Here is a 14,316-nt window from a genome sequence, read left to right on the forward strand (position 1 = left end):
ATCGACAAGGGATCACTATTTTTTACAGATATTCCTACTGACAGATGGAGGTGTCAGAAACACCAATGAGGTCATATCACTGGCGAAGGCAAATAACGGATATACAAGGCAAGTTAGACTAAAAAAAGATAATTTCTATAGTTTCTTCCTTTAAAGTATTTTAAATGTCAGAAGGTTTTATAAAATATTCACTTATCAATAATGGCATGCAAAATATGTATATAAAGGTTTGCAGTCTATTTATTTGTTATGCCCCACCTACGATAGTAGAGAAGCATTATGTTTTCTGGTCTGTCCGTTCGTCCGTCCATCCGTCTGTTCGTTCCTCCGTCCCTCCGTTCGTTCGTCCGTCTGTCCCGCTTCAGGTTAAAGTTTTTGGTCAAGGTAGTTTTTGATGAAGTTGAAGTCCAATCAACTTTAAACTTAGTATACATGTGCCCTATGATATGATCTTTCTAATTTAAATGTCAAATTAGAGTTTTGACCCCAATTTTATGGTTTACTCAACATAGAAAATGATAGTGCAAATTTCAGGTTAAAGTTTTTGGTCAAGGTAGTTTTTGATAAAGTAGAAGTCTTCAAACTTAGTATACATGTTCCCTTTGATAAGATCATTCTAATTTTAATGCCAAATTAGAGAATTTATTCCAATTTCACGGTCCACTAAGCATAGAAAATGATAGTGCGAGTGGGGCATCCGTGTACTGTGGACACATTCTTGTTTGCATTATACTAAGATATAAGTTTCAAATCTATTTTTTAGCTGTTCAATTAGAAAGATTATCTCTGAGCATAAAATCTCTTAACTAATTAACTTATCCCGGAAATATACTGAAATATCTGTGTAGTTGCATTTACCTCAAATTATTAATTTTATTATTTTAAAAATAAACTGAATGATAACTCGTCATCCTTTGTGTTAAATAAAAAAAAGCTCATAATAATCTGGGTTTGTTGTTAAAAATAAAGTTATGAAAATAGAAAATTGAACAGAACTGAAAGTGTAGTTTACGAAAATGATTTTACTGAACTGGAACCTCTGCTAAATGCTCTTTACAATAAGTTTTTTTTTTTCTTTATCATAATTCATTATTTTGCAACATGTTTCATCATCTAATGAAATAGACCAGTCCAAATGGATGAAAAGTTAAATAAACAGTAACAGGTGGTGACAACACACAATTTGAAATGTTCTTGTACAAATTTGTTTAATATCAAAGCAGGGTTGTCTGATAAAAAGTCTGAAACCAATAATTATTAGTGCTAATGTAACAACTCTCCATCCAAGTTTTAATTTGTAAAAGTAAACCATTAACAGTAAACCTATTGTTCAGGTTGAGTTTTATGGCATTGAACTGATATTTATATGCAATATGATTTCAATTTTTTTCACATTCTTTCTTGTTTCTTGAAAAATGACACAAACATTTTTTTTATTTTTCCTTAGTTGTGAAATGAGCATTCAATTTATTGTCCCGTTTGTGAATGCACACAACCAACTACTTCCCTTTTTATGAATTTATATGACAATGAAACTCATTGTTCTTTTAAAACAGATGAATTAAAAAAATGTTTGGCAATCAAAACTCATGGAATGATGCCACCCCAAAAAAAATAGGAACACAACTAATGTTATTAAGCTGAAATACAATATAGATTCTTAATATAATATGTACCCCATTAAAAACCGATTTAAGAACACAGGTCCTCAAGAAACAAAAGCAGTTTCTTCTTCACCAGTGCCAGCTTCATATACCTAATAGGAACTCATACACATCACCCTTTTAAAACCCTTGTTTAAGGGACATATTATAGTATATAGTTGTCTGTTCGTCATTGACATCGGAACATTACTCAAAAGTAAAATCACAAAATAACTGAAAATAACGCGGAAAATTAAAAACGGAAAGTACATAATCAAATGGCAAAATCAAAAGCCCAAACACATCATAAGGGGATAACCAATATTCATGAATATTGGTTAATTGTTTATATCTATTGAATTTCCTTTTGATTTTTATTAATTTTTGATTTAACGTTTCTGAACTATTGGATTTTACTCAAAAAAGGGGATATTTTTCATTTTTTGGACAAATACCCAAAAATGCTTTGAGCAGTTTGCATGGTGATTGGTTTATATCTATTTAAATAACCTCCCTTTAGTTTTTCTTATACATTTCTGATAGGACCCTAAGAAATAATAAAAATTTCTATGTTGAAATAACAGGCTCACGACGCAGCTCTTTGTTTTTTGATATTTGTAGAAGTTTTTCCGTTGTAGAGTTTTCACATTTGGTATTGGTGACGGAGCTTCTACCAGTCTGATAAAGAATGTTGCTAAAGCCAGTAATGGAAAAGCTATTTTCATTAAGGATACAGATAACATGCAAGAAAAGGTAGGATTAGAAGATAGAACATTTCCAAGAATGAAACATGTATTGAATAAAAAATCAAATAGATATAGAAAACTGTGTTCATTGGAAATCCACGATAGTTTGAATGCTGTTAGACACATTTACATGTACAAATATGTATGAGCAAATCAAAAACTTAATAAGGTTGTCTTAATAACATTTAGTTATTTTTTTATAAGTTTGGTACTAGCAATTAGTATATACAATAATATCAAAATTATCTGATTTTTGCAGGTGATCACAGCAATGAAAGGATCGTTAGACAATTGTTTGTCCGAAGTCAGTCTGCATTGGGATATTCCTAAATGTTTTACAATTACAAATATCCCCAAGGAGCCTCCAGTCGTCTTCCAGGGAGATAAACTTGTCTTGTTTTCGTTGTTAACATCTTCTGATGCCAAGGTATTTTTGCTAATAGAATAGCTAATAAAAAATAGAAAAATATACAATTGGTGGTTGAACAAATCATCAATTAAAGAATGAGCGAAGTGCATGAGTTAATTATAAGTGTTGTTCGGTCACGAATTGAATATTTTCGATTTTTTAATTATTTGATTACTTATTCTTTTTATAACATTGGCAAATTGATTTTTTAATGAAATGAAATAAAAAAAAAAGTAGAAAATGTAAGAGACTATATCTTTATCTACGCATTCACAATTTATTATGATCCAAAGTTATCGACGTCTTGACAAAGCCTTCTGTTGTATGGCTTCAGTTGAGTGAAATAACCACGCATGTGAAATTATCGCTTTTTATATCACTGGGAAATCTATGAAATTCATTGCAACCAATGTAATCAATTATTAGTTTATTCCAAGAAAATGTATCACTTCAAAATACAATGTATCCACCTTTTCTGTGTTCCCTGGAGCTGGTTGAGGATTATATTTTGGCAAAATATCAAAAAGAAAACGTGGTATATTTGCCAATGAGACAACTCTTCACAAGAGAGCAAAATGACAATGTCTTGTATGCTTCATATATTTCATTGTTTTCATTATATAATATGCTTTGTTTTGAAAAGAAAAATGAAAATGCAGAATAACCAAAAACTGCCTCAGTTTCATCTTTTTCATCTGAGCGTCACTGGTTTGTCTTGCGTGGACGAAACGCACGTCTGGCGTATTAAATTTTAATCCTGGTACCTTTCCTTAGCTATGACTCGTGTGTTTTTCTGTCCTATATGTTCTCCTATTTATTTGTATTGTAATTCTATCATGTAATGTTGTCATTTTAAATTTATATTTAACATTGCCATAAAAGCGGGAGGTTTGGCATGCCACAAATCAGGTTCAACCCACCATTTTTTTCTTAAAATGTCCTTAGGAAAATGGTCAATGTTATATTTTAGTTCGTTTCTGTGTGTGTTACATTGTAATGTTGTCTTTCTGTTGTGTCGTAGTTCTCCTCTTATATTTGATGCGTGTCCCTCAGTTTTAGTTTGTAACTCGGATTTGGTTTTTTCTCAATCGATTAATGAATTTCGAACAGCGGTATACTACTGTTGCCTTTAGTCATTGTGAAAATTTTATGTTGCTTTAAATTCCTCATTGCACAAGACATTTCTTTTCTACCTTATTTTCAATGTTAGTACGTAAATATCTAAACCTTTTCGTTATTATAGTATTGTATGGTTAACTTTGAAAACATGTAAAAGTGATAGAAATTTCATATTTCAAGCTGTAAGTCAACATTTATAAAACAGAATTGCGGGCCATACAGAAGAAGATGTGATTTAAAAAAATTATGAAATAAATAAAATTAGTTTTGTGGTATACACCAATAAGAAGACTGAAACTCTAGAGTACAACAACACATTAAACAGTTGTTAAAAGATAATGCATAGTTGTTTGCTTTAAACAGGGACAGGCACATACAGAATGTGGTCATCTAATCTTTTTTTTTGTATATCTTAAATCATAATTTTAAACGTGTACATATTTTCTGAGTTCCAGAACTTTGAATGTCCTAGAAGTATAATACCTTTCTGACAGCCTGCTCTTAAAGATTTTTGATTTTTTAGTTTTAAGGGGTTAATAGCATTAATTATACATCTATCTGTTCAATTTAAAGTCTGCTGGCAAGAAAATTCTAAAGCCTAGTTTGATCTTCAGATGAAATTACATTTTACTGAAATGAATAAAATCCTGAAAATATTATTTTTTTTAAGCTCACCTGGCACAAAGAGCCAAGTGACGTTTTTCCATGACTTTGCGTCCGTCGTCCGTCATCCGTCGTCGTCCGTCGTCGTTAACTTTTACAAAATCTTCTCCTCTGAAACTACTGAGCCAAATTAATCCACACTTGGCCACAAATATTTTTGGGGTATTTAGTTTAAATAATTAGTCTAGTGACCCGGCCATCTAACCAAGATGGCCGCCACGGTTAAAAATAGAAACATAGGGGTAAAATGCAGTATTTGGCTTATAACTCAAAAACCAAAGCATTTAGAGCAAATCTGACATTGGTAAAATAGTTTATCAGGTCAAGATATATCTGCCCTGAAATTTTCAGATGAATCGGACAACCCGTTGTTGGGTTGCTGCCCCTGAATTGGTAATTTTAAGTAAATTTTGCTGTTTTTGGTTATTATCTTGAATATTATTATGATTGAGATATACTGTAAACAGCAATAATGTTCAACAAAGTAAGATTTACAAGTAAGTCAACATGACCTAAATGGTCAGTTGATCCCTTTAGGAGTTATTTCCCTTTATAGTCAAATTTTAACCATTTTTCGTAAATCTTAGTAATCTTTTACAAAAATCTTCTCCTCTGAAACTTTTAGGCAAAATTAGTCCAAACTTGGCCACAATCTTCTTTGGGCTATCTAGTTTAAAAAATGTGTCCGATGACCCCGCCATCTAATCAAGATGGCCGCCCGGCTAAAAATAGAACGTAGGGGTAAAATGCAGTTTTTGGCTTATAACTCAAAAACAAAAGCATTTAGAGCAAATCTGGCATTGAGTAGAATTGTTTATCAGGTCAAAATATATCTGCCCTGAAATTTTCAGATGAATCAGACAACCTGTTGTTGGGTTGCTACCCCTGAATTAGTAATTTTAAGGAAATTTTGCTGTTTTTGGTTATTTTCTTGAATATTATTATAGATAGAGATAAACTGCAAACAGCAATAATGTTCAACAAAGTAAGATTTACAAGTAAGTCAAATGACCGAAATGGTCAATTGACCCCCTAAGGAGTTATTGTCCTTTATAGTCAATTTTTAACAATTTTCATAAAATTTGTAAATTTTTACTAACATTTTCCACTGAAAACTACTGGGCCAAGTTCATTATAGATAGAGATAATTGTAAGCAGCAAGAATTTTCAGTAAAGTAAGATGTACAAACACATCACCATCAGCAAAACACAATTTAGTCATGAATCCATCTGCTTCCTTTGTTTAATATTCACATAGACCAAGGTGAGCCACACAGGCTCTTTATAGCCTCTAGTTTAATTTAAGAGTGGTATTTCTGGTTCCTTCACATTGAAAGGAAGATTTGGAGGAAAGAATATAAGTCATCAAGTGAAAATAGAAATTCCCAGTTCTTCACAAAATGATTTACCATTACATCGTGTAGCAGCTAAATACCAGATCAAAAACTTGGAAAATGATGATGAATGTAAGTTGGAGTATAGCTTTCATCTTTTATATAAGCTTTGAATTTCACATATTTTGGCCACGAGCATCACTGAAGAGACGTGTATTGTCGAAATGCGCATCTGGTGCAGAAAAATTGGTACCGTTAATGTTATTATAAGAATGTTGCACATTTATATAATAGTTTTCTTGACACAGTCCCCATTTTCATTCTTCCATTGTTCTATATGTGTTTTTACATCTTTATTACTGAGGAAAAACTACATTTCATGTTAATTTGATATTCTGTTCATAGACATAAGAAGATATGGTATGAGTGCCAATGAGACAACTCGCTATCCAAGTCACAATTTAAAAAAATAAACCTTTATAGTTTGTTCATCAATTTTATTTAATTTTCATGTTCATCACTTATATTTAATGTGTTTGTTCCTATTGCACCAAGAAGCAACCAATCAGTCATCCTTTACTTACTTAAGGAAAGTTGTGCAGATTGCTATTCACAAAATATGTATATGAAAAAGTGAAATTAATTTTTAATCTTTTTATAAACCCACCAAGTGGGAATTAAATGATTAAGTGTTACCCTTGTCCATTTGTCTATCTGTCCATCTGTTCATATCTATGTCCCAGAATTAATTTCCGTTCTCTAACTTTGACTCAACTCAATGTTATGAAACTTATAAACAATACTTATAACCACAGATCATGTTTGAATTTGGATTGTTTTACATTGACAGTTCTCTATAGCTAGTAATGTTATATGCAAAGCGGGGGCATCATCTGTGACCAATGGAAACATTTGTTTTAATTACTGCACACAGGAACTCAATAAGACAATTGGTTTTTGTGAAATTTTTTATTCCAGCAAGTTATAGAGGGGATGAGAGCAGTAAAGATAAAATTGTATTTGTTAGCCAGGCAGCAAACATTGTCTCAAAATACACAGCATTCGTAGGTGTTGATAAAAATACCAAAGTTCCTGTCTCACTACTCAATGAAGAACCACCATTTGATTATGAGTTTAACGTAAGCAGTTGATCATTCCTATCTTCTCATTTACAAATTATTAAACCTGATCTGAATCAGGTCCATTACTTTTTAAAATGTAATCGATTAAATTACAATTTCTTTGCTAATAAAATGTAATCAATTATATCACCATTACACCTTATTTCAAATGTAATCGATTACATTAGATTACTTTTCTTAAAAGTTATCATGATTTCTTTGGATTATTTATGATTACATTGTATTTTGCAATATCAAAGAATTTTTATAACTTTTTATCCTCACGAAAAAGCTAATTTTGGTGATTTTTTTTTAAAGATTTTAGACAAGTACAGTATAAGTATAACATGTATATATTTGATATCTAAAGACAAGTGTCCTTTCTATATGTAAAAGATACAACTTTGTTTCGTTTACAAATTTAAACCAACTGCCCAATTAACACAAAACCTGAACAAATAATGGAAAATTAATTAAGTACAGTTTTATTGTCTGTGGGGACATAATTGACACATCCATAAATGTTTTTAAGGTGGTAATCACAACTTTCATTTTTTTAACAAACAAAAGGTGAGCTTGGGTCTTAAAATTTATTGTTTTAATTGCAATATAAATGGTTAATTGTCATCCTTTGTTTAAAAATGTTAAGTACTTGATGTAATAAAAAAGCATATCATAATTTCAATGGAAAACAAAATTTATTCAAATTGTCAAAAAAGGAAATTGGGTTTTAATTCCATTTTGAATTAAGTGGCTCAAATCTATGCATATATATGTAGACCGTCAGTCAATTTGGAACTTAATGTTTTCTGCTTTTGAATTTTAATGTAGTTTTATCAAAATATTGGGCAAACTTATTTGAAATTGAAGTTCAGAAGTGTTCAATCAAGGAAACAAAAAATGCTTTCAAGGAATATTCTTGTATCATAAGAGTTTAATCCCACAAAAAAAAAAACATTGGAAAGGCAAATTCCTTTAGTAAACTGTTAACAAAATAAAACACTTGGTTATACAAAACTTATTCTATTAGAAATAAATTGTATTGGGTATGAACCTTCATAATCTAGTTAGAGCCATCCTATATGACAAATTGAGCTCTAATGGAATTGAATATGAACTCTTTTTAATACACATTTTAACTGTTTCAGAATTTTCGTGGGCAACTTGGTGGTGGAATGCAAAGGATGATGCAATGTTCAGCGCCGCCCTATCAGGTAATACATAACCCATTTCTTGTTAATCTGTAAGAACAAGTGAAAGTTTGTCAAAAATATTGATATTTTTTTTTTTCAATTTTTAATACTATATTTTCCCTGATTCCTAATAAATTTTTTATCAAACTTTGTTATGTTTTATTACACAAAAAAATTGCTATTGATTTCCGGAATTTTCCAAATGACGTCGAAATGTTATGCGATAAAGTTACAGCAAAGCATGCGATATTAACTGGAAGCAGTTGATATGAAACGGAAGCAGTTGATATAAACCGGAAGCAGTTGATAATAAAAGTCATATCAAAGGGCGAAGGCAATTCTTCAAATTTATTGAATAAATATATGTACAATTAAACTGTCAATTGTTCTTGAACAATTGAGAGGTCTTTCCTTTTGTAATGTAAAATACATGTTCCAACAGACGTAGAATGTATTGAAAAGGTCAACGTCAACCTTAAAACGCTCGAAAACACACTAAAAATCCTTTATATAAGGTTAAAAACACTAAATTCGCTATCTGGGACATGACCTTGACCTTTGACCTTTTGACCTTTGTCAAGGTCATTAGTCCCCAATGCCATTACTGAAGACCTTAAGGGTCTAGGACCTTTGGTTATATAGTAAAAACTGATTTTGTCTTTTCAAAAACCTAAAACAGGGGTTATGCCCCTTATAGAAAGGTCAAATCTCTTTGGTCAAAATGTAACAAAGTTGCGCCATAATGACCCAAACATTTTCCACCATTTAAAACTTCTGTAAGTATAATGGTTTCTGAGATTATCCCATAACAAGGTGTTAGGTCAAAGGTCAAGGTCAACATACAAATTTGACCTTGAGGTATTTTTTAAAGATACATGAAATGATGATGATTGGTGAAGATCCTATGTGTCTACGACTTACGGTTTCTGAGTTTTGGTGGCCAACCGACACCGGTTAATTTTCATAGGGGCATAACCCTACCAATGAGTCGTTGAATCTTTTCGATCCAAATGTAACGAAGAACCGGGGTCTGGTCCTGAACAAATTTCACCCTTCATTTTTTTTCTACCTATTATGGTTACGGTGTTGGAACGATAACAAGGTTTTTGGGTTTCGGAGGGATTACTCCGAACCGACAAAATATTTCGACTCACAGCGTGAGTTCCGGATAGGTATTCATGACACCGATACAAAGTGTGAACATGAAAGCGACACGTCTTACGGTTACGGAGGGAAATTTTGTCAAAGTTTGGCGGAACAAGAAGAATAATAATAATAATCAGAAGAAATACAGTAAGGTCTTTCCCTTTAGTAAAAGGAAAGACCTTAAATATGTTTTATCATTGGGTACAATTATACCATTATTTTCAATAAGTAAATGGCTATAAAAACTCAAATTAACTACATTCACACAATCAATTGTTACACGACGATGACTGCTGTACCCAAATTTTGACTATTTTATTTTATTATGTCTGTTTAGTTCACGCATCATTGTAAATATAACGAAATTTGATGAGACTGTCATCAAAGTGAGAGGGAAGTGAGAGGTTTAGCGCTATAAAACCAGGTTTAATCCACCATTTTCTACATTTGAAAATGCCTGTACCAAGTCAGGAATATGACAGTTCTTGTCCATTCGTTTTTTATGTGTTTTGTTGTTTGATTTTGCCATGTGATTATGGACTTTCCGATTGGATTTTCCTCTAGGTTCAGTATTTTAGTGATTTCACTTTTTAGCTCACCTGGCCCGAAGGGCCAAGTGAGCTTTTCTCATCACTTGGCGTCCGTCGTCCGTCGTCCGTCGTCCGTCGTCCGTCGTCCGTCGTCGTCGTCGTCGTTAACTTTTACAAAAATCTTCTCCTCTGAAACTACTGGGCCAAATCAAACCAAACTTGGCCACAATCATCATTGGGGTATCTAGTTTAAAAAATGTGTGGCGTGACCCGGTCAACCAACCAAGATGGCCGCCACGGCTAAAAATAGAACATAGGGGTAAAATGCAGTTTTTGGCTTATAACTCAAAAACCAAAGCATTTAGAGCAAATCTGACATGGGGTAAAAATGTTTATCAGGTCAAGATCTATCTGCTGTAAAATTTTCAGATGAATCGGTCAATTGGTTGTTGGGTTGCTGCCCCTGAATTGGTAATTTTGAGGAAATTTTGCTGTTTTTGGTTATTATCTTGAATATTATTATAGATAGAGATAAACTGTAAACAGCAATAATGTTCAGCAAAGTAAGATCTACAAATAAGTCAACATGACCAAAATGGTCAGTTGACCCGTTTAGGAGTTATTGCCCTTTATAGTCAATTTTTAACCATTTTTCGTAAATTAAAGTAATCTTTTACAAAAATCTTCTCCTCTGAAACTACTGGGCCAAATTAATTCAAACTTGGCCACAATCATCTTTGGGGTATCTAGTTTAAAAAATGTGTGGCGTGACCTGGTCAACCAACCAAGATGGCCGCCACCGCTAAAAATAGAACATAGGGGTAAAATGCAGTTTTTGGCTTATAACTCAAAAACCAAAGCATTTTGAGGAAATCTGACGAGGTAAAAATGTTTATCAGGTCAAGATCTATCTTCCCTGAAATTTTCAGATGAATCGGTCAATTGGTTGTTGGGTTGCTGCCCCTGAATTGGTAATTTTGAGGAAATTTTGCTGTTTTTGGTTATTATCTTGAATATTATTATAGATAGAGATAAACTGTAAACAGCAATAATGTTCAGCAAAGTAAGATCTACAAATAAGTCAACATGACCAAAATGGTCAGTTGACCCGTTTAGGAGTTATTGCCCTTTATAGTCAATTTTTAACCATTTTTCGTAAATTAAAGTAATCTTTTACAAAAAGCTTCTCCTCTGAAACTACTGGGCCAAATTAATTCAAACTTGGCCACAATCATCTTTGGGGTATCTTGTTTAAAAAATGTGTGGCGTGACCTGGTCAACCAACCAAGATGGCCGCCACCGCTAAAAATAGAACATAGGGGTAAAATGCAGTTTTTGACTTATAACTCAAAAATCAAAGCATTTTGAGGAAATCTGACATGGGGATATAAATGTTTATCAGGTCAAGATCCATCTGCCCTGAAATTTTCAGATGAATCGGTCAATCGGTTGTTGGGTTGCTGCCCCTGAATTGGTAATTTTGGGGAAATTTTGCTGTTTTTTGTTATTATCTTGAATATTATTATAGATAGAGATAAATTGTAAACAGCAATAATGTTCAGCAAAGTAAGATCTACAAATAAGTCAACATCACCAAAATGGTCACTTGACCCCTTTAGGAGTTATTGCCCTTTATAGTCAATTTTTAACCATTTTTCATAAATCTAAGTAATCTTTTACAAAATCTCCACTGAAACTACTAGGCCACAATCATCTTTGGGGTATCTAGTTTGAAAAATGTGTCCGATGACCTGGCCATTCAACCAAGATGGCCGCCACGGCTAAAAATAGAACATAGGGGTAAAATGCAGTTTCTGGCTTATAACTATGAAACCAAAGCATCTAGAGCAAATCTGACAAGAAGTTAAATTGTTAATCAAGTCAATATCTATCTGCCCTGAATTTTTCAGATGAATTGGACAACTGGTTGTTGGGTTGCTGCCCTCCAATTGGTAATTTTTAAAGAAATTTTGCCGTTTTTGGTTATCTTGAATACTATTATAGATAGCGATAAACTGTAAACAGCAATAATGTTCAGCAAAGTAAGATCTACAAATAAGTCAACATGACCTAAATGGTCAATTGACCCCTTAAGGAGTTATTGCCCTTTATAGTCAATTTTTAACAATTTTCATTAATTTGGTAAATTTATGTAAATTTTTACCAAATATAGTTCTCTGTTACTAATAAGCAAAGTTCATTATAGATATAATTGTAAGAAGCAAAATCATTCAGTAAAGTAAGAACTTCAAACACATCACCATCACCAAAATACAATTTTGTCATGAATCCATTTGTGTCCTTTGTTTAATATGCACATAGACCAAGGTGAGCGACACAGGCTCTTTAGAGCCTCTAGTTTCTCAACCATCAGCGTACTATGTTATGTGTAACTGTAGCTTTGCGGGCACAAAATACTACTATTTTCAAATTGCATGTTATTTAAACTAAAATTTCATAATTTTTATGGAAAACAAAATTTATTCAAATTGTCAAAAAAGGAAATTGGGTTTTAATTCCATTTTGAATTAAATGGCTCAAATTTATGCATATATATGAAGACCGTCAGTCAATTTGGAACTAAATGTTTTCTGCTTTTGAATTTTAATGTAGTTTTATCAAAATATTGGGCAAACCTATATAAAATTGAAGTTCAGAAGTGTTCAATCAAGGGAACAAAAAATGCTTTCAAGGAATATTCTTGTATCATAAGAGTTTAATCCCACAAAAAAAAACATTGGAAAGGCAAATTCCTTTAGTAAACTGTTAACAAAATAAAACACTAAGTTATACAAAACTTATTATATTAGAAATAAATTGTATTGGGTATTAACCTTTATAATCTAGTTAAAGCCATCCTATATGACAAATTGAGCTCTGATTGAAATTGAATGTGAACTCTTTTTGATACACATTTTAACTGTTTCAGAATTTTCATGGGGAACTTGGTGGTGGAATGCAAATGATGATGCAATGTTCAGCGCCTCCCTATCAGGTAATACATAACACATTTCTTGTTAATCTGTAAGAACAAGTGAAAGTTCGTCAAAAATATTGATATATTTTTTTTTCATTTTTTAATACTATACTTTCCCTGATTCCTAATAAAATTTTTATCAAACTTTGTTATGTTTTATTATACAAAAAAATTGCTATTGATTTCCGGAATTTTCCAAATGACGTCGAAATGTTATGCGATAAAGTTACAGCAAAGCATGCGATATTAACTGGAAGCAGTTGATATGAAACGGAAGCAGTTGATATAAACCGGAAGCAGTTGATAATAAAAGTCATATCAAACGGCTAAGGCAATTCTTCAAATTTATTGAATAAATATATGTACAACTATGTTTTATCATTGGGTACAATTATACCATTATTTCAATAAGTAAATGGCTATAAAAACTCAAATTAACTACATTCACACAATCAATTGTTACACGATGATGACTGCTGTACCCATATTTTGACTCTTTTATTCATTATGTCTGTTTAGTTCACGCATCATTGTAAATATAACGGAATTTGATGAGACTGTCATCAAAGTGAGAGGGTTAGCGCTATAAAACCAGGTTTAATCCACCATTTTCTACATTTGAAAATGCCTGTACCAAGTCAGTAATATGACAGTTCTTGTCCATTCGTTTTTTATGTGTTTTGTTGTTTGATTTTGCCATGTGATTATGGACTTTCCGATTGGATTTTCCTCTAGGTTCAGTATTTTAGTGATTTCACTTTTTTCTCAACCATCAGCGTACTATGTTATGTGTAACTGTAGCTTTGCGGGCACAAAATACTACTATTTTCAAATTGCATGTTATTCAAACTAAAATTTCATAATTTTTATGGAAAACAAAATTTATTCAAATTGTCAAAAAAGGAAATTGGGTTTTAATTCCATTTTGAATTAAGTGGCTCAAATTTATGCATATATATAAAGACCGTCAGTCAATTTGGAACTAAATGTTTTCTGCTTTTGAATTTTAATGTTGTTTTATCAAAATATTGGGCAAACTTATATGAAATTGAAGTTCAGAAGTGTTCAATCAAGTGAACAAAAAATGCTTTCAAGGAATATTCTTGTATCATAAGAGTTTAATCCCACAAAAAAAAACATTGGAAAGGCAAATTTTTTTAGTAAACTGTTAACAAAATAAAACACTTGGTTATACAAAACTTATTATATCAGAAATAAATTGTATTGGGTATTAACCTTTATAATCTAGTTAAAGCCATCCTATATGACAAATTCAGCTCTAATGGAAATTGAATATGAACTCTTTTTAATACACATTTTAACTGTTTCAGAATTTTCATGGGGAACTTTGTGGTGAAATGCAAATGATGATGCAATGTTCAGCGTCTCCCAATCAGGTAATACATAACCTATTTCTTGTTAATCTGTAAGAACA

General features: G+C 31.9%; 1 protein-coding gene across 1 annotated transcript in view; it reads left to right on the forward strand.

Annotated features, from left to right (window-relative positions):
- Positions 1 to 14,316, forward strand: part of LOC139519397 (von Willebrand factor A domain-containing protein 5A-like) — a 49,442-nt gene that overhangs the window by 17,435 nt on the left and 17,691 nt on the right. Inside the window, exons 10-17 of the mRNA XM_071311449.1 lie at positions 29 to 108; positions 2,282 to 2,396; positions 2,649 to 2,816; positions 5,887 to 6,046; positions 6,893 to 7,053; positions 8,184 to 8,249; positions 12,834 to 12,899; positions 14,213 to 14,278. Coding sequence (XP_071167550.1) covers positions 29 to 108; positions 2,282 to 2,396; positions 2,649 to 2,816; positions 5,887 to 6,046; positions 6,893 to 7,053; positions 8,184 to 8,249; positions 12,834 to 12,899; positions 14,213 to 14,278 — 882 coding nt within the window. The remainder of the gene's footprint in view (positions 1 to 28; positions 109 to 2,281; positions 2,397 to 2,648; positions 2,817 to 5,886; positions 6,047 to 6,892; positions 7,054 to 8,183; positions 8,250 to 12,833; positions 12,900 to 14,212; positions 14,279 to 14,316) is intronic.

This window comes from Mytilus edulis, chromosome 4 (genome assembly GCF_963676685.1).
Source record: "Mytilus edulis chromosome 4, xbMytEdul2.2, whole genome shotgun sequence".
NCBI classification, from domain to species: domain Eukaryota; kingdom Metazoa; phylum Mollusca; class Bivalvia; order Mytilida; family Mytilidae; genus Mytilus; species Mytilus edulis.